This window comes from Mobula birostris, chromosome 11 (assembly GCF_030028105.1).
Source record: "Mobula birostris isolate sMobBir1 chromosome 11, sMobBir1.hap1, whole genome shotgun sequence".
Classification (NCBI taxonomy): domain Eukaryota; kingdom Metazoa; phylum Chordata; class Chondrichthyes; order Myliobatiformes; family Myliobatidae; genus Mobula; species Mobula birostris.
In genome coordinates, this window is record NC_092380.1 from 114,661,839 (window position 1) to 114,687,894 (window position 26,056).

Genomic DNA, 26,056 nt, shown 5'->3' on the forward strand with positions numbered 1-26,056 from the left:
TTGTAATGGGAGATGAGGAGATGGCGGAGGAACTGAACGAGTATTTTGCATCAGTCTTCACTGAGGAAGACAGCAGTATACTGGACACTCAAGGGTGGCAGGGAAGAGAAGTGTGCGCAGTCACAATTACGACAGAGAAAGTACTCAGGAAGCTGAATAGGCTAAAGGTCGATAAATCTCCCGGACCAGATGGAATGCACCCTCGTGTTCTGAAGGAAGTAGCTGTGGAGATTGCGGAGGCATTAGCGATGATCTTTCAAAAGTCGATAGATTCTGGCATGGTTCCGGAGGACTGGAAGATTGCAAATGTCACTCTGCTATTTAAGAAGGGCACAAGGAAGCAAAAAGGAAATTATAGACCTGTTAGCTTGACATCCGTGGTTGGGAAGTTGTTGGAGTCGATTGTCAAGGATGAGGTTACAGAGTACCTGGAGGCATATGACAAGATAGGCAGAACTCAGCATGGATTCCTTAAAGGAAAATCCTGCCTGACAAACCTATTACAATTTTTTGAGGAAATTACCAGTAGGCCAGACAAGGGAGATGCAGTGGATGTTGTATATTTGGATTTTCAGAAGGCCTTTGACAAGGTGCCACACATGAGGCTACTTAACAAGATAAGAGCCCATGGAATTACAGGAAAGTTACATACGTGGATAGAGCATTGGCTGATTGGCAGGAAACAGAGAGTGGGAATAAAGGGATCCTATTCTGGTTGGCTGCCGGTTACCAGTGGTGTTCCGCAGGGATCAGTGTTGGGGCCGCTTCTTTTTACATTGTACATCAACGATTTGGATTATGGAATAGATGGCTTTGTGGCTAAGTTTGCTGATGATACGAAGATAGGTGGAGGGGCCGGTAGTGCTGAGGAAACGGAGAGTCTGCAGAGAGACTCGGATAGATTGGAAGAATGGACAAAGAAGTGGCAAATGAAGTACAATGTTGGAAAGTGTATGGTTATGCACTTTGGCAGAAAAAATAAACGGGCAGACTATTATTTAAATGGGGAAAGAATTCAAAGTTCTGAGATGCAACGGGACTTGGGAGTCCTCGTACAGGATTCCGTTAAAGTTAACCTCCAGGTTGAGTCGGTAGTGAAAAAGGCGAATGCAATGTTGGCATTCATTTCTAGAGGAATAGAGTATAGGAGCAGGGATGTGATGTTGAGGCTCTATAAGGTGCTGGTGAGACCTCACTTGGAGTACCGTGGGCAGTTTTGGTCTCCTTATTTAAGAAAGGATGTGCTGACGTTGGAGAGGGTACAGAGAAGATTCACTAGAATGATTCCGGGAATGAGAGGGTTAACATATGAGGAACGTTTGTCCGCTCTTGGACTGTATTCCTTGGAGTTTGGAAGAATGAGGGGAGACCTCATAGAAACATTTCGAATGTTAAAAGGCATGGACAGAGTGGATGTGGCAAAGTTGTTTCCCATAATGGGGGAGTCTAGTACGAGAGGGCATGACTTAAGGATTGAAGGGCACCCATTCAGAACAGAAATGCGAAGAAATTTTTTTAGTCAGAGGATGGTGAATCTATGGAATTTGTTGCCACGGGCAGCAGTGGAGGCCAAGTCATTGGGTGTATCTAAGGCAGAGATTGTTAGGTATCTGAGTAGCCAGGGCATCAAAGGTTATGGTGAGAAGGCAGGGGAGTGGGACTAAATAGGAGAAAATGGATCAGCTCATGATAAAATGGTGGAGCAGACTCGATGGGCGGAATGGCCTACTTCTGCTCCTTTGTCTTATGGTCTTAAGAAGGCATATGGTTTACTGACCTTCATCAATCGTGGAATTGAACTTAGAAGCCGAGAGGTAATGTTGCAGCTATATAGGACCCTGGTTAGACCCCACTTGGAGTACTGTGCTCAGGTCCGGTCACCTCACTACAGGAAGGATGTGGAAACCATAGAAAGGGTGCTGAGGAGATTTACAAGGATGTTGCCTAGATTGGGGAGCATGCCTTATGAGAATAGGTTGAGTGAACTTGGCCTTTTCTCCTTGGAGCGATGGAGGATGAGAGGTGACCTGATAGAGGTGTATAAGATGATGAGAGGCGACCTGATAGAGGTGTATAAGATGATGAGAGGCATTGATCATGTGGATAGTCAGAGGCTTTTTCCCAGGGCTGAGATGGTTGTCACAAGAGGACACAGGTTTAAGGTACTGGGAAGTACGTACAGAGGAGATGTCAGAGTTAAGTGTTTTATGCAGAGAGTGGTGAGTGCGTGGAACGGGCTGCTGGCAAGGGTGGTGGAGGCGGATACGATAGGGTCTTTTAAGAGACTTTTAGATAGATTCATGGAGCTTAGAAAAATAGAGGGCTATAGGTAAGCCTAGTAATTTCTAAGGTAGGGACATGTTCAGCACAACTTTGTGGGCCGAAGGGCCTGTATTGTGCTGTAGGTTTTCAATGTTTCTATGACGTAGCAGTTAGTTGGTGAATTGGTCATTGTAAACCAATGGTCCCCAACCTTTTTTACACTGTGGACCGGTTTCATATTGACAATATTCTTGTGGACCGGCCGACCAGTGGGGGGGGGGGGCGGGGGGGGGTGGTAGGGTTGCCAACGAACAAGAGTAGCAGTCAAATACGTTGGGTTTACCCCGATAAGACCACAATGGCCATGAAGCCTTGCGCGGGCACCAGTGCGCATGCGTGTACGTGCCGATTGTTTTCTACAAATCGGTTTTGGCGATTCTGTCCGGGGGGGCGGGGGGGATGTTAATCACGACCGGAATATAGGTGATAAGTGGCTAATACACTCAATTTCGTTTCTAAAAGGGCTTATCTAATGAATTTAATATTAAACACACAGCGCATATTTTCCTCGCATGAGTATAGTGATAAGTCAATTATCAGGGGAGCTTGAAGTAAGTGTTGAACGAACTTCCAGTAGAAGTGGTAGAGGCAGGTTCGATATTATCATTTAAAGAAAAATTGGATAGGTATATGGACAGGAAAGGAATGGAGGGTTATGGGCTGAGTGCAGGTCGGTGGGACTAGGTGAGAGTAGCGTTCGGCACGGACTAGAAGGGCCGAGATGGCCTGTTTCCGTGCTGTAGTTGTTATATGGTTATATAAGTCACTTATAATAGCATCATAACATTTTAAGTAACATTTGGATATTAAACACACAGCGCATATTTTCCTCGTATGAACATATAAAATCATTGTAACGCACCAATATCGCTGAATCAGTGGGAGCCCTGGGCTTGTTTTCCTGCAACGAGACGGTCCGATCGAGGGCTGATGGGAGACAGTGATACTCAAAGGAGGTTCCTTATGTCCAGTCTATTCCGCAATTTAGTTTTTGTTACATTCATCGCAGAGATATGTTGGAAATGGAAGCAACGTTTTCAGTACCTTCGTGGCTATCTCAGGATATTCAGCCTTGACTTTGATCCAGAATGCCGGCAGAGATGTTATGTCAAACAGACTTTTCAGCCCGCCGTCATTTGCAAGCTCGAGGAGTTGATCTCCTTCCCGCGCTGACATGGATGATGTGCGGGTAATGACCTCGCGTGCGTAATGGCTCAACAGTGGGCATGACAGGGAATGAAGAAAGGTGCAGCTGACTCCTATCGCCAAATCATATCGCTTCCTCACGGCCCGGTAGCACATGCTTTGCGGCCTGGTACCGGTCCGTGGCCCGGTGGTTGGGGACCGCTGTTGTAAACTGTCCCGTGACTAAGCTAGGGGTAAGTAGGTGGGCTGCTGGGTGGCACGGCTCAAAGGACAGGAAGGTCCTGTTCTGCTCTGTACCTCTGAAGAAAAGTAAATAAGTAAATAAATAAAACTTATGGCTAAGCAATTTAATTTAATGTTAGAAGTGTTAAAAGATGAACTGAGAGAACAAAGGAAAGACAAAGGAAAAAGCAATCGTAGTCTTAGACTAGAGTTAACACAAATTCCAGTGATAACAATCAACCCATCAAGTAGCTAGATACAAGCAGTGTAACACCTGCTGCTGAGAAACTAGGAAACTTCCGGGAAGATACAGAAACAACGAGATGTTTCTTACAGAAAATTCACTGAGCCATTACTTGTAAATAGGTGAGTATACAGAATGACAAAACAAGCATAGGAAAGTGAAACTACAAGAAAATAATAATTCCACACCCCAATCCAACACCTCCTCTGGAGCAAAGACAGTGGAAAGTTCATAGGGATCACATCAGTAAAATTTACTTTAATGGTTACCACTGTGCAGTGTTTTTATATTGAAATGTTGCCACAGCCATGATTAACCCCGGGTGTAAACAGTGAATAGCATTAATTAGACTATGAACAACACACACAAAATGCTGGAGGAACTCAGCAGCTCAGGCAGCATCTATGGAAATGAATAGTCATAGTCATACTTTATTGATCCTGGGGGAAATTGGTTTTCGTTACAGTTGCACCATAAATAATTAAATAGTAATAAAACCATAAATAGTTAAATAGTAATATGTAAATTATGCCAGTAAATTATGAAATAAGTCCAGGACCAGCCTATTGGCTCAGGGTGTCTGACCTTCCAAGGGAGGAGTTGTAAAGTTTGATGGCCACAGGCAGGAGTGACTTTCTATGACGCTCTGTGTTGCATCTCGGTGGAATGAGTCTCTGGCTGAATGTACTCCTGTGCCCACCCAGTACATTATGTAGTGGATGGGAGACATTGTCCAAGATGGCATGCAACTTGGACAGCATCCTCTTTTCAGACACCACCATGAGAGAGTCCAGTTCCATCCCCACAACATCACTGGCCTTACGAATGAGTTTGTTGATTCTGTTGGTGTCTGCTACCCTCAGCCTGCTGCCCCAGCACACAACAGCAAACATGATAGCACTAGCCACCACAGACTCGTAGAACATCCTCAGCATCGTCTGGCAGATGTTAAAGGACCTCAGTCTCCTCAGGAAGTAGAGACGGCTCTGACCCTTCTTGTAGACAGCCTCAGTGTTCTTTGACCAGTCCAGTTTATTGTCAATTCGTATCCCCAGGTATTTGTAATCCTCCACCATGTCCACACTGACCCCCTGGATGGAAAGAGGGGTCACCGGTGCCTTAGCTCTCCTCAGGTCCACCACCAGCTCCTTAGTCTTTTTCACATTAAGCTGCAGATAATTCTGCTCACACCATGTGACAAAGTTTCCTACCGTAGTCAATAAACAGTCAATGTTTCAGGCTGACTCTGTTCATCAAATGAGATTATGATCTTTAGTTTATAGGCTGAAAGTTAACAGTGGCATTTACACAGACATCATCTGACATTTACCTGACTGGGTCTCTTTGTTTTAGATCAGTAATCTTTAAATTCAAGCTCATCTTTACACAAGTATACATGATGAGACCAGGGTGGTGGCCGTGAGTTCAATAGTCTCACAGTCTGGGGGAAGAAGTTGTTTCTTATCCTAAAATTCTTGTCCTAATGCCAAGGTACCTCCTGCCTGATGATAGGGGGTCACAGAGATTGCTGGATTGATGGGAGGGATAACTGACAATGCTGAGGGTCCTGTATACTCAGCGCTCTTGATAAATATCTCTAATGGGTGGAAAAGGAACCCTGATGATTCTCTCAGCAGTCCTCTCAATCCTTTGTAGGGCCTTGTAAGTCCCATACCAGACAATAATACAACTGGCCAGGACTCCTGTAAAACTTGGTTAGAATGGGGGGTAGGGGAGCCTCACTCACCTCAATCTCCTCAGGAGGCAGAGACGCTGCTGTGCTTTCTTGACCAAAGAGGTGGTGAAGTTGGCAGTATACCTGATTGGGTCTCTGATTTAGGTCAGTAATCTTGCCTTGTGGTTATGTTAAATTCACTTATAGCTTTTAGAAGTCCCTGGATCAAGACAACACGATGCCCAAGTGAAATCTGAGGTTGGTACTGTCAATATTGTGTCATTTCTTTATGCCTTCATGAGCAATGCCAAACCACTGACTGTTTTCTTTTCTCTTCAACCACTGCGTTAGCAACACACCAGAAAGCTTTCTCCAGCCAGGACAACCAGCGAAACCAGAAAACAGTCTCCAGCCAAGAAGGCCATTGAAAATAGAAACCCATCTCCCGGGGCAGTGGGTTTTCAGTTGTCTTCTAGAAAGGTGATGGATGCATCTGTCCATCGGAAAGAAGCTGCGTCCCTGGAAGCTGGTGCAGGTAGTGAGTCCAAGCATTTGGACAAGAACCGCCATAGCCCCCATGTCAAAGGGGCAGAAAGTGCTACCAAGTCAAGTTCTCTGGAATGCAACATGATTCCAATGAGACCCCCCCAGGCACTGGGCTCCGAAACCGGAGCTGTTAGAACGAGTATTGAACATGCTGTCCCTCGCCCCAGGGTGCCCTGCACAGCCGAAATCAAATCTCTGAGCTCGCAGCCCCTTCTGCGGGCCGTTTCCTGGGAGTGTCTGGAGGTGGACAGGGAGCTGAATGCGCCCCCAAGCCCCCCTCTCCAGACTGTTGAGAGTTTCGATTTCAGCGTACTCGACACCAGCCAGCTTAGAGCCTTCGACTGTAAGGAACTGCCCGTCGAACCAAAGCTGCAGAAACTCACCAAACTGCGTGAGGTAACTTCGCCGCTTGTCAGGCGCTCTCTGCCCACAGAACGGGGTGCATGCTTTTTCCGTGGTATTTTCCTGGAGGGGGGCACTGCAGAGGGAATCGTGCAAGCAGGGCTGGGACCGCTGTCTCCCCTCCTGTCTGCTCTGACGCACAGGGTCACTACTCCTTGATGAACAAATCAGCCGAGGTCCGGTTGAGCGAATGCCTGGAACCTTTGCTCTGGTTCCTGCTTTGTCACTGTCTGCATGTCCAAAATGCTGTCACCTCAACACCTTAAAATCGTATACTCGTGCACTGCTATCTCGCCAAATCACTTCACTGCCGTCATGTTCTTGCCTGGCAATGAGCGCACACTTCCTTTAACCACATCTAGAACATCGAGTTCTTCACACAGAGAGTGGTGTGTGTGTGGAATGCACTGCCAGGGGTGGTGGTAGAGGCAGACACCTTAGAGGCATTTAAGAGACTCGTGGATGAAAGGGAAGTCCTCGGGGTGGGGGGTGGGCAGAGCATGCAGAGCTTAGCGCAGGGTGTACGTTATATTCAGTAACCGGCGACTTCTCAATCTACCTCATCATGGCCCAAGTTCGTTTAATTGTCATTCAACCATACAGCCAAATGAAACAGTGTTACTCCAGGGCCAAGGAGAAAAATGCAGTATCAACAGTCATACATAGACACACACAGCATATATAGCATATATAATTATGAAAATCGTGACCTGGATGTGGGGGTAGAAGGGTGGGTTGGCAAGTTTGCAGACGACACGAAGGTTGGTGGTGTTGTAGATAGTGTAGAGGATTGTCGATGATTGCAGAGAGACATTGATAGGATGCAGAAGTGGGCTGAGAAGTGGCAGATGGAGTTCAACCCGGAGAAGTGTGAGGTGGTACACTTTGGAAGGACAAACTCCAAGGCAGAGTACAAAGTAAATGGCAGGATACTTGGTAGTGTGGAGGAGCAGAGGGATCTGGGGGTACATGGCCACAGATCCCTGAAAGTTGCCTCACACGTGGATAGGGTAGTTAAGAAAGCTTATGGGGTGTTAGCTTTCATAAGTCGAGGGATAGAGTTTAAGAGTCGCGATGTAATGATGCAGCTCTATAAAACTCTGGTTAGACCACACTTGGAGTACTGTGTCCAGTTCTGGTTGCCTCACTATAGGAAGGATGTGGAAGCATTGGAAAGGGTACAGAGGAGATTTACCAGGATACTGCCTGGTTTAGAGAATATGCATTATGATCAGAGATTAAGGGAGCTAGGGTTTTACTCTTTGGAGAGAAGGAGGATGAGAGGAGACATGATAGAGGTGTACAAGATAATAAGAGGAATAGATAGAGTGGATAGCCAGCGCCTCTTCCCCAGGGCACCACTGCTCAATACAAGAGGACATGGCTTTAAGGTAAGGGGTGGGAAGTTGAAAGGGGATATTAGAGGAAGGTTTTTTACTCAGAGAGTGGTTGGTGCGTGGAATACACTGCCTGAGTCAGTGGTGGAGGCAGATAGACTAGTGAAATTTAAGAGACTACTAGACAGGTATATGGAGGAATTTAAGGTGGGGGGTTATATGGGAGGCAGGGTTTAAGGGTCGGCACAGCATTGTGGGCCGAAGGGCCTGTACTGTGCTGTACTATTCTATGTTCTATGTTCTAATAGAAAACGTAGTTGCAAAAAAAAAAATTATATAAAAAATAATAATGATATAGCCCAAGTCCCTGAGTGTCACAGCCTGTAGATTGATGGTGCATGTGACGTTGTCCTGGAACCACGTTTCTGTAAGAACAATTCCGTAGCAGTTCCTCATCTCATGCAAATGCAGCGACTTGCTCAATTTTCTATTTAACCACTTTGGTGTACTCAGGAATGGAAAGGTCTGTATGGGTGGTGTGCAACGTTTTCTGCCGTGCCTTGGTTCATGTGACAATTTAAAAACCAAGCCCTGAGCATCAGCAACTGCACACAGACATGGGCTAAACTGAGGCCAATGAGACTAGTTTAGATGGCTGGCTTGGTCAGCATGGACCAGTTGGGCTGAATGGCCTTTATCCACATTGTGTGGCTCTATGACCTTATGCTTGTGCAAGAAAATACTTTCGAAGACAGAGAAAATCACAAGATGATATGATACAAATAATAATGTTTAGATGCACAATTTTGCACATGAGAAGTGGCCACAATTGGATCCAGTCTTAGGTTCAAATCATTCACTAAATTCCCACTTCCCTTATAATAGGTACTGGATTGAAATTATTTTCTCTTTCTCTCCCTTTCTCACTCTCTCTCCCTCAGCCCTCCTCTCACCTCCCTTTCCTCCCCCTCCACCTCTCCACCCCTCTCCTCATCTTTGTCTCTCTCTCTCTCTCTCTCTCTCTCTCTCCCTCCCCCCTCTCCCCCTCCCTCCCTCCCTCTCTCTGTCTTTCTGTCCCCCTCTCTCATCTTCTCTCTCCCCATTTGTCTCCCCCCTTTTCTACCCACTTGCCTCATGTCACTCTCACCCTCTCCTTGCTCTCTTCATCCTCCAAATTTCCCCTTTCTTGCTGATTTAACCCTCTCCTCCCCACTCCCTCCCAGCTGCTCTCCAATCCTCCAAGTAATAATAGCTCTTATATATCAGAGCGGGCCTTTCGGCTGGTTGGAGCACATGCGGTTTGGACTGTGCTTTGCTAACACTGATGTTCACTCAGAGGGAATTCCTGAACACCCAGATGCAGGAATAGGAGGAGAGTGGTACTGTGTTCGACTGCATGATGTTCCCACGCACCTGTTGATAGGATTTTTACACAGTTGTGAACTCTTCACAATGCCATTAAGTGCGAAACTATCTTTGACAAACTTTCTGCATCTCTTTACTTCTTGGTCAGGGTCGAGCTGTCTATGTGGGGGTGGTATGATGGAGAGAGTAAAGCTGTTGCCTGTGCAGCAGGCTCTCCCTCTCCTCAAAGTGGATGAATCCGAAGGTTCAGGAGGATAATTCGAGGAATGAAGGGGTTAACATATGAGGAGTATTTGACTGCTTTGGGCCTGTACTCACTGGAATTTAGAAGAATGCGTGAGAATCTCATTGAAACCTACCAAATGTTGAAAGGACTAGATAGGGTGGATGTGGAGAGGATGTTTCTTATGGTGGGGGCTGTCCAGAACTCGAGGGCACAGTTTCAAAATTGAGGAGTGATCTTTTAGAACAGAGATAAGGAGGTATTTTTTTAGCCGGGGGTGGGAGGGGGGAGGGAGGGAATGTCGACTCAGACCATGAGAAGCCTGCATCAGGCATTTTCATGCCTTACAAGGCACAGATTGAAAGTCTGTGTGGGACACCACTCCTTGCACAGACACTAGAGCAAACACAAACTCGAACTAGCGACCTTCAGATCAGTAAATGAACGTCTTCACCACTTGGCCACGTGCCCAACACACGTTTTTAGCCAGAGCGTAGTGAACCTGTCGAATGCTCTGCCACAAACTGTGGTGGAGCTCAAGTCTGTGGGTATATTTAAAGCAGAGGTTGATGGTTTCCTGATCGCTCAGGGCATCAAAGGATATGGCGAGAAGGCAGGTGTATGGGGTTGAGTGGTATCCAGGATCCGCCATGATGGAATGGCAAAACAGACTCGATGGGCTGAATGGCCGAATTCTGCTCCTATCTCTTATGGTCTTAAAGGAACGGCAGAGACCCATACAGTTTGGCACCAGCAGCGTCGCAGGAGTTGCCAGTCAGCATTGAACTCACTGTAGGACTTCCTTAGTGACTCCAGCTCGAGATTTTTCCTCAGGGTTTACTCTCGAAGCCTTCCCCATGAGTGGGTATAGCCACAAGGCAGCAGAGGTTTGAGATCAGAGTTTTCCTTGACTTAGATGAGCTGCCAACCCATGGTTGACACATCCCATCTGCCCAAAACAACTGGTTTTAAGGAGCCAATAACTCACCTTTGCCCCTTCTCCTGTCGGTAGGAATGGATCCGCTGGGTTAAGAAGCTAAGCCAAACATGAAGGCCAGGAGCTGGAATTGGTTGTCAGAGGCTATTTGGGACACATACCATTGGGAACATTTATAGGTAGTGGGAGCTTATCCCTGTTACTCCCTGGCTCTTTACACTATAAATTACAATTGGAATGAGTTCTAATTTGCGTCACAGATGGATGTATAATAAGCCACCTGTGTTAAACCCTCAAGTATCAATCTAGAAAAAGCATCCCTTTAGAACAGAGATGAGGAGGAATTTCTTTAACCAGAGAGTGGTGAATTTGTGGAATTCATTGCACAGATGGCTGTGGAGGCCAAGTCATTGGGTATATTTAAGGCAGAGATTGATAGATTCTTGGGGATCAAAGGTTATGGGGAGAAGGCAAGAGAATGGAGTTGAATAGCGTAATAAATCAGCCACGATGGAATGGCAGAGCAGATTCGATGGGATAAATGGCGTAATTCTGCTCCTATGTACAGCTTCATACCAGGAATCTGATTGGATTGGGCCAAGTACTCTGTAGCTAAAGCATAAAGATGTCAAAGGCAGCTTATACTTGGGTGTGATATATACAGCTGTTCTTATGGTCCTTCTAAGGATTTTTTTCCGCAATATCTGTAGGGCAGTTATCGAGCAATAGATTCAGAATTTTAGTCTAGTTCTGCACTAGCTATTGTGCTTGGACGAGAATCTCACTGCCTCACTAAAATTAAGACAAAATAACTCCTAATTCCAGAAGCAATACTGCTACCCCTCCCAAGCAAGAGAGATAAAAGCATTATTTCTGTTTGACCAGGAGAATAAACTGATGCGGAGCCAAAACCTGTCAGCACAGAGATTACCCGACCTCAGTGAAAGCAACGAACAGGAGAGAGGTAAAAGGCGAGGCTGAGTGTGTGTGTGTGTGTATATCTGTGTGCATGTGTGTCTGAGCGTGTGTGTGTGTGTGTGTGTCTGTGACTCTGTGTGTTAGTCTGTGTCTGTGTGTGTATCTGTGTGTGTGGGTATCTGTGTGCATGTGTGTCTGAGTGTGTGTGTGTGTGTGTGTGTGTGACTCTGTGTGTTAGTCTGTGTCTGTGTGTGTTAGTCTGTGTGTGTGTGTGACTGTGTGTATGTGTGTCTGTGTGTGTGTGTGTATGTCTGTCTGTGACTGTGTGTGTGTCAGTGTGTGTGTGACTCTGTGTGTTTGTGTGTGTGTCTGTGACTGTTACTCTGTCTGTGTGTGTGTGTGTGTGTGTATATCTGTGTGCATGTGTGTCTGAGCGTGTGTGTGTGTGTCTGTGACTCTGTGTGTTAGTCTGTGTCTGTGACTGTGTGTTAATCTGTGTGCGTGTGTATGTGTGTGTGTGTGTATGTCTGTTTGTCTGTCTGTGACTGTGTGTCAGTGTGTGTGTGACTCTGTGTTTGTGTGTGTGTCTGTGACTCTGTTAGTCTGTGTGTGTGTGTGTGACTCTGTGTGTGTGTGTGTGTGTGTGTGAGAAAGAGTCTGAATGTGTGCCTGTGTGTGTGTGTGTGTGTGTGTGTGTGAGAGTGTGTGAGTGTGTGAAACAGTTGGATCTGTATTGTGACAGCCCATGGGTTGCGTGAGCTGCACTGCTAATGGGAAACATCACCCACTGTGCGTAGGAGGCTCCTCTCATTGGATGAGCAATCTGAGTTCCAGTGAATAAAATATTTTTATTACCTTTGCCCTTTGCAAATGTGATTACCAATGTTGATTTGACTGTGCTGGCACTGTGCTGGGACTGTGAGACACAGAGTTGTGAACTCTGCCCTCTCTACACTCCGTAAGCCCAACGCTAAACCATAAGCGAGTTTAACGTCCCCCACACTTGCGTTGACGGAGGGCAGCCTCGGCCTGGACTTGCGCAGGGTAATAGCTGAACCCTTTCTGGTTGCTGTTCTGGCAGGTCTGTCAGCAGAGAAACATCTCTTCTCGCTGCTGCCATCAGGAAGGAGGTACAGGAGCCTCAGGACTCACACCACCAGGTTCGGGAACAGTTATTACCCCTCAGCCATCAGACTCCTGATCCAGAGGAATTAACTTCACATGCCCAGTCACTGAACTGTTCCCACAACCTCTGGTCTAATTTTCAAGGAGTCTTCATCTCATTATTGATTTATTTATGAAACGCTGGTTTCCTTGGACTGCGTAAGTCTGGGGAATATGCTCTCCAGTCCCACCAAACCCCTGAGATTGGGATGGTCCTCCCATCTGATATCCTGGTTTGTGTGAATGCTGTGTAATTTGTTACGCTGTTAAAACTCAGTGCCAGGAAATAACAGACAGCGCATTACATACATTTAAAGGAATTACATTTATGAATGTTAACTTAAGGGTTAGTAAAGAAACGAAAGAGAAAAGGAAAAGGGCCCATTGTAATTAAACATTCAAATATGGACAGGTTGTTGCTCAGCTCTTCCAGAAGTCACATTCACTGATCCTCAGTAGACACCACCCCCCCACCTTGCTCCATCGAATCACGGTCCCCACTGGCTCGAATCCTACCACCGGTTCTCTCCCACCAAACAAAGACCCCAGCTGACGCCGGTGTCCAGCACACAACACAAAAACACACTCCCGTCATTGGACAGCTCACGTTCCAGAGCTTCCGTTATCTTTAACCACAACCCAAACACTGCTTCTACAGAAGGACCATTACGTTAGCAGCGAGACCTTTCCCGGGGTGTTACACGTATTTATTTATTTTGAATTTGCACAGGGGTTGTCTGTCTGAACTGTTGGGTGCAGTCTTTCATTGGTTCTCTTATGTGTCTTTGTACTTACTGCCCACAAGAAAATGAATCTCAGGGTTGTGTATGGTGGTATATGTGCAGTTTGATAATAAGTTTCCTTTAAACGTTGTTTTTCGAAGGGCCATCGCCCGTCCCGTGCCCGGCAGCCAATGGCACTGATGGCAGCTGCGACGCCACGCCGAGCATTCCGGACTGTCTGCTCCGGAAGCTGAAGGTCCAGAGGACGCTGCCCGCAGGGTAAGAGATTGCATCTTCTGGGTAATCGTCTCTGTTACTGTTAAATATTGAAAGGCCCATATTTAGTGGACATGGAGAGGATGTTTCCTATGGTGGGGGAGTCTAGGACCTGGAGGCACAGTCTCAGAATAGAGGGGCATCCATTTCAAAGAGAGACGAGGAGGAATTTCCTTAGCCAGTGGGTGGTGAATCTGTGGAATTCATTGCCACAGATGACTGTGGAGGCCAAGTGATTGGGTGTATTTAAAACAAAGGTTGATTGGTTTTTGATTAGTCAAGGCATCAACAGGGGTAAGGCAGGAGAATGGGGTTGAGTGGAATAACGAATCAGCTATGATGGAATGGCGAAGCAGACTCGATGGGCCGAGTGGCCTAATTCTGCTCCTGTGCCTTATGGTTTTATGGTCTAATTGACAGTATCTGTCCAGTCTGCAAGCTTCCTTGAACTTGTTTGCAATGGTGCAAATTACTTTAGTTTATAACCAACACACACAAAATATTGGAGGAACTCAGCAGGCCAGGCAGCATTTATGGGAAAAAGTACAGTCGATGTTTCGGGCCAAAACCTTTTGGCAGGACTGGAGAAAAAAAGCTGAGGAGTGCATTTAAAAGGTGGGGGAGGGGAGAGAGAAGCGCCAGATGATAGGAGAAACCGGGAGGGGGAGGGGTGAAGTAAAGAGCTGGGTAGTTGATTGGTGAACGAGACAGAAGGCCTACGTTACTCAGGTCTGGTGTGGAGGCAATGTGGGGATTCAAAGTCTCCCTACGTTACTGACATCCCATGAGTTACTGCAAGGTGGAGCTTACAGGGTTGACTGCAAAGCTCAAAGTAAATTTATTATCGAAGTTCCTATATTGCACCATATATGACACAGTGATTTGTTTTCTTGTGGGCATACTGAGAAAAATCCGAGATCCATAACAGAATCAATGAAAGACTGCACCCAACAGGGCAGACAAATGACTAGTGCGCAAATGACAATAAACTGTGAAAGTACAAACAGAAAGAAATAATAATAATAATAAATGAATAAATAAGCAATAAATATCGAGAACATGAGATGAAGATTCCTTGAAGGTGAGTCAGTACACCAGTAGGGTTTAGACTAGAGTTTCATGGGGACGGGAACCAGAGCGCTGGCACAGTTAGTGACGAGGTTGTGGAAGCAGGAGTTGGTAAAACCTCAGACAAAGTTAAGCATCAAAAAGTTGAGCATGTTGCAACTAGTGTCCTGAACTGCCAATATTTAATTGCAGGAAGTATTGTAGGAAAGACAGATAGTAGTGATGAAGATGAGGGAGCTGGTTTACAAACAGTGGCAATGTGTAGTCAGGAGGGGCTGTTGATGGGGCAAAATTGCAGTCAACAGGATGAGTAGCAATATAAAAGACAGACAATATCAAAAAGGGTGATACAGGACAGAAGGTGTTGTATCTGAATGTGCGCAGTTTACGGAATAAGGTAGATGAACTTGCAGCACAGCTGCAGATTGGCAGGTACGATGTTGTAGGCATCACTGAACCATGGCTGAAAGAAGATTATAGTTGGGTGCTTAATGTCCAAGGATACACATTGTATTGAAAGGACAGGCAGGAAGGCAGAGGGGGTGGCGTTGCACTGTTTGTAAAAAAATGAAATCAAGTCATTCGAAAGAGGTGACATAGGGTTGGAAGGCATTGAATCATTGTGGATAGAGCTAAGGAACTGCAAGGGTAAAAAGACCCTGATGGTATTTGTATACAGATCCCAAATATTAGATTAGAATGGGAGATAGAAAATGCATGCTAAAAGGGCAATGTTACAATAGTTATGGGGAACTCAATATGCAGGGAGATTGAGAAAATCAGGTTGGTGCTGGATTCCAGGAGGGGGAATTTCTAGAGTCCCTACGAGTTGGCAGCTTATGGTTGAACCCACTAGGCGATCAGCTATTCTGGATTTGGTGTTGTGCAATAAGACCATAAAGACCGTAAGATATAGGAGCATAAGCAGGCCATTCGGCTCCGCCATTCAATCATGGGCTGATCCAATTCCCCACTCCCCTGCCTTCTCCCCATACCCTTTGATGCCCTGGCTAATGAAGAACCTATCTATCTCTGCCTTAAATGCACCCAATGACTTGGCCTCCACAGCCTCTAGTGGCAACAAGTTCCACAGATTTACCACCCTCTGACTAAAGTAATGAACTGGAATTGATTAGCGAGCTTAAGGTAAAAGAACCCCTGAGAGGAACGTGATCATAATATTTTGGAATTCCCTCTGATATCTGAGAAGGAGCTAAAGTCAGATGTATCAGTGGAGTAAAGGGAATTACAGAGGCATGAGAGAGGAGTTGGCCAGAATTGATTGGAAAAGAACACTGGCAGGGATGACGGTGGGGCAGCAGTGGCTGGAATTTCTGGAAGCAATTCAAAAGGCACAGGATATTTTCATCCCAAAAGGGAAGATGAAACAACCGTGGCTAACAAGGGAAATCAAAGCCAACATAAAAGCCAAGAAAGGGCATATAATAGAGCAAAAATTAGTGGGAAGTTAGAGGATTGGGAAGCTTTAAAAACCAACAGACAACTAAAAGTGTCATTAGGAAGTTAAAGATGGAATACAAAAGTTAAGTAGTCTATAATATTGAAGAAGATACCCGAGGTTTCTTCAGATACATAAAGTGTAAAAGAGAGGTGAGAGTGGATATCAGACCGCTGGAAAACGATGCTGGAGAGGTACTAATGGGGGACAAGGAAATGACAGATGAACTGAATAAATATTTTACATCAATCTTTGAAGTAACAGGTAGGATAGAGAAAGAAAAATCAGTTGATGTTATGTACGTAGATTTTTAGAAGGGTTTTGACAAGGTGCCACACATGAGGCCGCTTAACAAGTTACAAGCCAATGGTATTACAGGAAATATTCTAATATGGATAAAACAGTGGCTGAGTGGCAGGAGGCAAAGAGTGGGAATATAAGGAGCCTTTTCTAACTGACTGCCGATGACTAGTGGTGTTCCTCAAGGGTCTGTGTTGGGACCAATTCTTTTTACATTATATGTCAGTGATTTGGATGATGGAATTGATGGCTTTGTCGTACTTCCTCAAAGTTACCTGCCCCTCCACCTATCTTCATATTGTCTGCAAACTTTGCAATAAAGCTATCAATTCATATGGGGTGCTGCCCTGCTTTTCTCGTAATTGCACTTACATGCCAGGCAGCATCTGTGTGGAGAGAAAGCCGGGTAATGTCTGTGCAGAGAGAAAACCAGGCAGCATCTGTTCAGAGAGAAAACCGAGAAATGTTTGTGTGGAGAGAAAGCTGGGAAATGTCTGTTCAGAGAGAAAACCAGGCAGCATCTGTGCGGAGAGAAGGCCAGACAGTGTTTGCGCGGAGAGAAAGCCAGACAGTGTCTGTGTGGAGAGAAAGCCAGACAGTGTCTGTGCGGAGAGAAAGCCAGATAGTGTCTGTTCAGAGAGAAAAAACAGGCAGTGTCTGTGTGGAGAGAAGGAGCATTCAAGAAGGAGACATCCATCATTAAGGGCCCCCTCACCCTGGACATGCTCGCGTCTCACTTTCTACCATCATGGAAGCGGTTCAGGAGCTTGAAGACACACACTCAATGTTTTAGGAACTGTTTCTTCACCTCCGTCATCAGATTTCTGAATAGACAGTGAACCCATCTACAATAGCTCACTTTTTTTTTCATTTTTTGCTCTCTTTTTGCATTTCATTCCTTCATTATGTGCCATGTCATGTGACATGGGCGATCACGGTCTTTGGCCATGATTGTTTTTGACAAATTTTAGTTTGCCATTGCCTTTCTCTGGGCAGTGTCTTTACAAGACCAGTGACCCAATCATTATCAATACTCTTCAGAGGTTGTCTGCCTGGTGTCAGTGGTCACGTAGCCAGGATTGTGATGCACACCAGCTGCTGATACGCCCACCCACCTACCGCCTCCATGGCTTCACATGACCCTGAGCGGGGGCTAAACAAGTGCTACACCTTGCCCAAGGATAATCGGCAGGCTAGCGGAGGGAAGGAGCGCCTTACAGCTCCTTTGGTGGATATATTTATCTTAATATAGTATATAGCTTTTATTTTATGTACTGCTGCTTCAAAACAACAGATTTCACATATAAGAGGAATTCTGCAGATGCTGGAAATTCAAGCCACTCACATCAAAGTTGCTGGTGAACGCAGCAGGCCAGGCAGCATCTCTAGGAAGAGGTACAGTCGACGTTTCAGGCCGAGACCCTTCGTCAGGACTAACTGAAGGAAGAGCTAGTAAGAGATTTGAAAGTGGGGGGGGGGGGGGAGATCCAAAATGATAGGAGAAGACAGGAGGGGGAGGGATGGAGACAAGAGCTGGACAGGTGATTGGCAAAAGGGATATGAGAGGATCGTGGGACAGGAGGCCCAGGGAGAAAGACAAGGGAGGGGGGACCCAGAAGATGGGCAAGGGGTATAGTCAGAGGGACAGAGGGAGAAAAAGGAGAGAGAGAGAAAGAATGTGTGTATATAAATAAATAACGGATGGGGTACGAGGGGGAGGTGGGGCATTAGCGGAAGTTAGAGAAGTCAATGTTCATGCCATCAGTTTGGAGGCTACCCAGATGGAATATAAGGTGTTGTTCCTCCAACCTGAGTGTGGCTTCATCTTTACAGTAGAGGAGGCTGTGGATAGACATGTCAGAATGGGAATGGGATGTGGAATTAAAATGTGTGGCCAACACATATGTCAGGTGATATGAAACCTGATGCTGATTCCGATTACAATTCCGATTCGTCATTGTTCCTGTCTGAACTGTTTCTGTTTCTCTTCCAGATTGCCACCTTTGACAGAGAAGGAAGTTGAGGTGGGTGTCGTTAGTTCCCTGTCCGTTTTCACTACACCAGAGTAGAACTCCATCAGACCGTCCTGCTACAGTTGGGAATGTAAGCCAGCATCAGTGTAACAACAACGAAGCTTCCTTCAGAGGCTTTCTCAGACCTCATGTGGGTGTTTATGACGTTTCTGTTTGTACAAGGGTCAAGGGAGCAGTTTCTCAACATGAAAGAGTTCTGGCACGAAGTCAGCAGCGAGTGTCTGTGAGTCTGGCAGCCTGTGCAAGTCCTGTCACGAGATGCAGAGCAGAATTTAAACTTGTGCTTTCATCTACTTCCACTGCACTAGAATAATTTCGACAGCCAGACACAGAGGGCAAAAATGTGCAATAATATGTAGAATAAAGCTGTTGACCACATAGGCGTTCCTTAAGATTGTTATAGCTGGCAAAGGGGTTAGAGGGGATAAGCTCCCACTACCTATTAAATGAATCAGTGGTGTGTGTCTCAAATAGTCCCTGACAACCTAGTCCAGCTCCTGACCTTCTGATGTGGCGTAGCTGCTAAGGCTGGCAGAACCGTAAAACTACAAGATATAGGAGCCAGAATTAGGCCATTCGGCCCATTGTGTCTGCCCCATTTCATCATGGCAGATACATTTCCCTCTCAACCCAATTCTCCTGCCTTCTCCCTATAACCTTTCACATGCTAACTAATTAAGAACATATCAACCACCACCTTAAATGCCCCCACTGACCTGGCCTCCACAGCTGCCTGTGGTAATGAATTCCACAGATTCACCACCCCCTGGTGAAAGAAATTCCATCTCATCTCTGTTCTAAATGGATGTCCCTCTATTCTGAGATTGTGCCCTCTTGTCCTAGGCTCCCCCACTGCAGGAAACATCTGCTTCACATTCACTCTATCTAGGCCTCTCAACATTTGATAGATTTCAGTAAAATTCCCCCTCATTCCAGTGAGTACAAACCCAGAGCCTTCAATCGTTGCTCATCTCATAACCCTTTCATTCCCGGAATCAGTCTTGTGAACCTCCTCTGAACCCTCTCCAGTGTTAGCACGTGTAATAAAGGGCCCAAAACTGCCACAAAACTCCAAGTGGGGCCTCACCAGTGCCTTATACAGCCTCAGCGTTACATCCTTGAACATAAGAAATAGGAGCAGGAGGAGGCCACCCGACCCGTCGAGCCTGCTCCGCCATTCAATAATATCATGGCTGATCTGGCCATGGACTCATCTCCACCTACCTCCCTTTTCCCCAGAACCCTTAATACCCCTACTATGCAAAAATATCACTTGCTCTTCTATTCTAGTCCTCTTGCATTAACATTAACATTGCATTCACCTTCCTCACCATCGATTCAACCTGCAAATTAACCTTTAGGAATTCTGCATGAGGACTGCCAAATCCATTTGCACCCTGGATTTTTTAATTTTCTCTCCATTTAAAAAATAGTCTATGCTTTTGTTTCTTCTACCAAAGTGCATGACCATACACTTTCCGACACTGTATTCCATTTGCCATTTCTTTGCCCATTCTCCTAATCTGTCTAAGTCCTTCTGTAGCCTCTCTACTTCCTCAGAACTACCTGTGCCTCCACCGATCTTCATATCATCTACAAACCTTTCAACAAAGCCGTCAATTCCATCATCCAAATCACTGACATACAACGTAAAATAAATCAGTCCCAACACAGAATCCTGTGGAACACCACTAGTCAACTGCAGCCAGCCCAAAAAGGGATCACCTTGTTCCTGCTCTTTGACTCCCGCCAATCAGCCACTGCTTTATCCCTGCAAGAATCTTCCCAGCAATACCATGGGCTCTTATCTTGTTTAGCAGCCTCATGTGTGGCACCTTGTCAAAGGCCTTCTGAAAATCCAAGTAGACAACATCCACTGATTCTCCTTTGTCTGTCCTGCTTGTTAATTTTTCAAAGATTTCCAACAGATTTGTCAGGCAAGATTTTCCCTGAAGGAAATCTTGCTGAGTTTGGCCTATTTTGTCATGTGCCTCCAAGTACTCCAAAACCTCATCCTTAATAATGGACTCCAACATCTTTCCAAACACTGAGGTCAGGCTAACTGGCCAATAATTTCCTTTCTTCTGCCTCTCTCCCTTCTTGAAGGGTGGAGTGACATTTGCAATTGTCAGTCCTTTCGAAACATGTCAGAATCTATTGATTCTGGAAAGATCAGTGGCGTCAACAGAGCTTTACCAAGAGGGGTTACTCGCAGGTCGGCGGCAGTTATTTAAAAAGGGAGCTTTGAGAGCGTTTGTCCATTGTACATGGCCTATCAGCAGCTAAACGGGAGCACCAATCATGAGTTAGATAGCAGGGAAGGGAGACATTGCCCAGTGGAGCGGTCATCGACAGAGTGATCTGAGGCAAAGTGGGAGGGCTTTGGCTCATTCGGGCTTCAGCGATAATGGGTCGAGGCGAGGTAAGTTACCTGTGAGGAATAGAAACAGGAAGTATGTCTGTGAGCTGGTGTTCTGTATTCAGTGTCAGATGTGGGTTGTGCGGGAGACTCCCAGCCTCCCAGAAGGCCACATCTGCACCAGGTGCGTCGAGCTGCAGCCTTTATGGGACTGGAGCTGCAGCTCGATGACCTTCGTCTGGTCAGGGAAAGCGAGGAGGTGATAGAGAGGAGCTATAGGCAAGTAGTCACACCGGGGACTTGGGAGACAGATCAGGAGAGGGAAGGGCAAGAGGCAGATACTAGAGAGTACCCCTGTGTCTGTCCCCCTTAACAATAAGTACTCCTGTTGGGGGGTGGTCAGCTTACCTGGGGGAAGCAACAGTGGCCGTGCCTCTGGCACAGAGTCTGGCCCTGTGGCTCAGAAGGGTAGGGGAAGGAAGAGGATGGCAACTCAGACTGATGGTTTGAGATGTGTCAGTTTTAATGCAAAAAGCATCATGAACAAAGCGGATGAGCTTAGAGCATGGATCAGTACTTGGAACTATGATGTTGTGGCCATTACAGAGGTTTGGATGGCTCAGGGCAGAAATGGTTACTTAGAGTGCCAGGCTTTAGATGTTTCAGAAAGGACAGGGAGGGAAGCAAAAGAGGTGGGGCATGGCACTGTTGATCAGAGATAGTGTCACAGCTGCAGAAAAGGAGGAAGTTATGAAAGGATTGTTTACGGAGTCTCTGTGGGTGGAAGTTAGGAATAGGAAGGGATCAATAACTCTACTGGGTGTTTTTATAGACCACCCAATAGTAACAGGGACATCGAGGAGCAGATAGGGAGACAGATCCTGGAAAGATGTAATAATAACAGAGTTGTTGTGGTGAGAGATTTTAATTTCCCAAATAATGATTGGCATCTCACTAGAGCTAGGGGTTCAGATGGAGTAAAGTTTGTTAGGTGTGTTCAGGAGGGTTTCCTGACATAATATGTAGATAAGCCTACAAGAGGAGAGGCTGTATTTGATCTGGTATTGGGAAATGAATCAGGTCAGGTATCAAGTCTCTCAGTGGGAGAGCATTTGGATATACTGATCACAAATCTATCTCCTTTACCATAACATTGGAGAGGGATAGGAACACACAATTTAGGAAAGCGTTTAATTGGAGTAAGGGGAAATACGAAGCTATCAGGCAGGAACTTGAAGCATAAATTGGGAACAGATATTCTCAAGGAAATGTGCGGCAGAAATGTGGCAAATATTCAGGAGATATTTGCGTGGCGTGCTGCATAGATATGTTCCAATGAGACAGGGAAAGGATGGTAGGGTACAGGAACCGTGGTGTACAAAGGCTGTTGTAAATCTAGTCAAGAAGAAAAGAAAAGCTTACGAAAGGTTCAAAAATCTACATAGTGATAGAGATCTAGAAAATTATAAGGCTAGCAAGAAGGCGCTTAAGAATGAAATTAGGAGAGCCAGGAGGGGCCATGGGAAGACCTTGGCAAGCAGGATCAAGGAAAACCCCAAGGCATTCTACAAGCATGTGAAGAGTAAGAGGATAAGACGTGAGAAAATAGAACCAATCAAGTGTGACAGTGGAAAAGTGTGTATGGAACTAGAGGAGACAGCAGAGATACTTAATGAATACTTTGCTTTACTTGGATTGGGGAGCATGTCTTATGAGAATAGGTTGAGTGAACTCGGCCTTTTCTTCTTGGAGTGACGGAGGATGAGAGGTGACCTGATAGAGGGGTATGAGATAATGAGAGGCATTGATCGTGTGGATAGTCAGAGGCTTTTCCCCAGGGCTGAAATGGCTAACACAAGAGGACACAGTGTTAAGGTGCTGGGGAGTAGGTACAGAGGAGATGTCAGGGGTAATTTTTTTTATTCAGAGGGTGGTGAGCGTGTGGAATGGGCTGCCAGCAACAGTGGTGGAGGCGAATACAATAGGGTCTTTTAAGAGACTCTCGGATAGGTACATGGGGCTTAGAAAAATAGAGGGCAGTGGGTAACCCGAGGTAATTTCTAAAGTAAGGACATGTTCAGCACAGCATCGTGGGCTGAAGGGCCTGTATTATGCCGTAGGTTTTCTATGTTTCCATCATGACCAATGCCTGTACAATCTCTTCAGCTCTCTCTTTTAGAACCCAGGGATGCTGACCATCTTTGTAAACAGTGGGGTGTAGAACTGTTTCTGCTGACAGGAGAAGGGGCAGAGACACATTATTGGTGCCTTAAAACCAGTCGCTTCAGGCAGATGGAGCTATGGAGTTTGTTAGCCGTGGCAGACTGCTCACCTAGGAGAAGGAAAGTTCTGATTTCAAACCTCTGCAGCCTTTCTGGTGTACACACTCATGTGGAAGGCTTCAGGAATAAACCTGAATAAAATCGGGAGCTGGAGTCCCTAAGATAGTCCTGTGTTGAGTTCAACGCTGACTGACAACTCCTGTGATGCTGCTGGTGCCAGACTGTGTTGGTCTCTGCCGTTCCTTTAGATTCATCAGCTGTGTGGAGAGGGAGAGCCTGCCTGATGGACAACACCTTTCTCTTGGTATACAACACAGACAGCCAAGATGCAACATCCATGGCTGATCTCGACCTTAGCAGTGTGATCACTTGCGTCAAGTAGGATGTTCTCCTGAAGTGTTAATCCCTTAATGGAGAATGCCTGAGCGTGGCTTTGTTTAACGTCGGGCAGCCACCGTGCAGTCCTTGACAGATTAGAGTCAGGGCGTTGTCTCATAGAATGCAGACCCCTTGCTGCTGCAGCCTTCACTGCCGCTGCGATGCGTCACCATCTTCCGCCATCTCCACCACTGAACTCCTGGCTGGATCGCTCTTCGTCTGGAACCTCCCCCTTGACTGCACTGCCGGGGTGACCCTACCAGGAGCTCAGCTCCAGACGGCAGTGCTCCAGGGATCTCAGTAACCCACAAGCCTCTCAACCACGACAAGGTGCCAATTCTCAGGGAAGATTTAGATAGCATCTTTAACAGAGAAAAAATATCTGACTGGGCTTCACCAAAGTGTAGTCAGAGAGCACAAGTGGTCCATGCCGAGCAACACCCACTTGAGATGTCCATAAGACCATAAGGTGTAGGAGCAGAAGTAGGCCATTCGGCCCATTCACTTTGTTCCACAGATCAATCATGGACTGATCCAATTCTTCCAGTCATCCCCACTCCCCTGCCTTCTCCCCATACCCTTTGATGCCCTGGCTAATCAAGAATCTATCTATCTCTGCCTTAAATGCACCCAATGACTTGGCCTCCATAGCTGCTCGTGGCAACAAATTTCACAGATTTACCATAGTCTGACTGATAGCAGGCAACTGCAGGAAACATAAAGTTGTGGTGGTAGGGGACTTTAATTTTCCATACATTGATTGGGACTCCCATACTGTTAGGGGTCTAGATGGTTTAGAGTTTGTAAAATGTGTTCAGGAAAGTTTTCTAAATCAGTATATAGAGGGACCAACTAGAGGAGATGCAATATTGGATCTCCTGTTAGGAAACGAATTAGGGCAAGTGACAGAAGTCTGTGTAGCGGAGCACTTTGGTTCCAGTGATCATAACACCATTAGTTTCGATTTGATCATGGACAAGGATAGATCTGGTCCTAGGGTTGAGGTTCTGAACTGGAAGAAGGCCAAATTTGAAGAAATGAGAAAGGATCTAAAAAGCGTGGATTGGGACAGGTTGTTCTCTGGCAAAGATGTGATTGGTAGGTGGGAAGCCTTCAAGGGGGAAATTTTGAGAGTGCAGAGTTTGTATGTTCCTGTCAGGATTAAAGGCAAATTGAATAGGAATAAGGAACCTTGGTTCTCAAGGGATATTGCAACTCTGATAAAGAAGAAGAGGGAGTTGTATGAAATGTATAGGAAACAGGGGGTAAATCAGGTGCTTGAGGAGTATAAGAAGTGCAAGAAAATACTTAAGAAAGAAATCAGGAGGGCTAAAAGAAGACATGAGGTTGCCTTGGCAGTCAAAGTGAAGGAGAATCCAAAGAGCTTTTACAAGTATATTAAGATCAAAAGGATTGTAAGGGATAAAATTGGTCCTCTTGAAGATCAGAGTGGTCGGCTTTGTGCGGAACCAAAGGAAATGGGGGAGATCTTAAATAGGTTTTTTGCGTCTGTATTTACTAAGGAAGCTGGCATGAAATCTATGGAGTTGAGGGAATCAAGTAGTGAGACCATGGAAACTGTACAGATTGAAAAGGAGGAGGTGCTTGCTGTCTTGAGGAAAATTAAAGTGGATAAATCCCCGGGACCTGACAGAGTGTTCCCTCGGACCTTGAAGGAGACTAGTGTTGAAATTGCAGGGGCCCTGGCAGAAATATTTAAAATATCGCTGTCTGCGGGTGAAGTGCCAGAGGTTTGGAGAGTGGCTCCTGTTGTTCCGTCGTTTAAAAAAGGATCGAAAAGTAATCCGGGAAATTATAGGCCGGTGAGTTTAACGTCAGTAGTAGGTAAGTTATTGGAGGGAGTACTAAGAGACAGAATCTACAAGCATTTGGATAGACAGGGGCTTATTAGGGAGAGTCAACATGGCTTTGTGCGTGGTAGGTCATGTTTGACCAATCTGTTGGAGTTTTTCGAGGAGGTTACCAGGAAAGTGGATGAAGGGAAGGCAGTGGATATTGTCTACATGGACTTCAGTAAGGCCTTTGACAAGGTTCCGCATGGGAGGTTAGTTAGGAAAATTCAGTCGCTAGGTATACATGGAGAGGTGGTAAATTGGATTAGACATTGGCTCGATGGAAGAAGCCAAAGAGTGGTGGTAGAGAATTGCTTCTCTGAGTGGAGGCCTGTGACTAGTGGTGTGCCACAGGGATCAGTGCTAGGTCCATTGTTATTTGTCATCTGTATCAATGATCTGGATGATAATGTGGTAAATTGGATCAGCAAGTTTGCTGATGATACAAAGATTGGAGGTGTAGTAGGCAGTGAGGAAGATTTTCAGAGCCTGCAGAGGGACTTGGACCAGCTGGAAAAATGGGCTGAAAAATGGCAGATGGAGTTTAATACTGACAAGTGTGAGGTATTGCACGTTGGAAGGACAAACCAAGGTAGAACATACAGGGTTAATGGTAAGGCACTGAGGAGTGCAGTGGAACAGAGGGATCTGGGAATACAGATACAAAATTCCCTAAAAGTGTCGTCACAGGTAGATAGGGTTGTAAAAAGAGCTTTTTAATCGAAGTATTGAGTATAAGAGCTGGAATGTTATGATGAGGTTGTATAAGGCATTGGTGAGGCCGAATCTGGAGTATTGTGTTCAGTTTTGGTCACCAAATTACAG

General features: G+C 45.9%; 1 protein-coding gene across 1 annotated transcript in view; it reads left to right on the forward strand.

Moving 5' to 3' along the window:
• Positions 1-26,056, forward strand: part of mrvi1 (murine retrovirus integration site 1 homolog) — a 272,971-nt gene that overhangs the window by 194,708 nt on the left and 52,207 nt on the right. Inside the window, exons 20-24 of the mRNA XM_072271388.1 lie at positions 5,817-5,867; positions 5,961-6,551; positions 11,305-11,383; positions 13,385-13,502; positions 18,320-18,350. Coding sequence (XP_072127489.1) covers positions 5,817-5,867; positions 5,961-6,551; positions 11,305-11,383; positions 13,385-13,502; positions 18,320-18,350 — 870 coding nt within the window. The remainder of the gene's footprint in view (positions 1-5,816; positions 5,868-5,960; positions 6,552-11,304; positions 11,384-13,384; positions 13,503-18,319; positions 18,351-26,056) is intronic.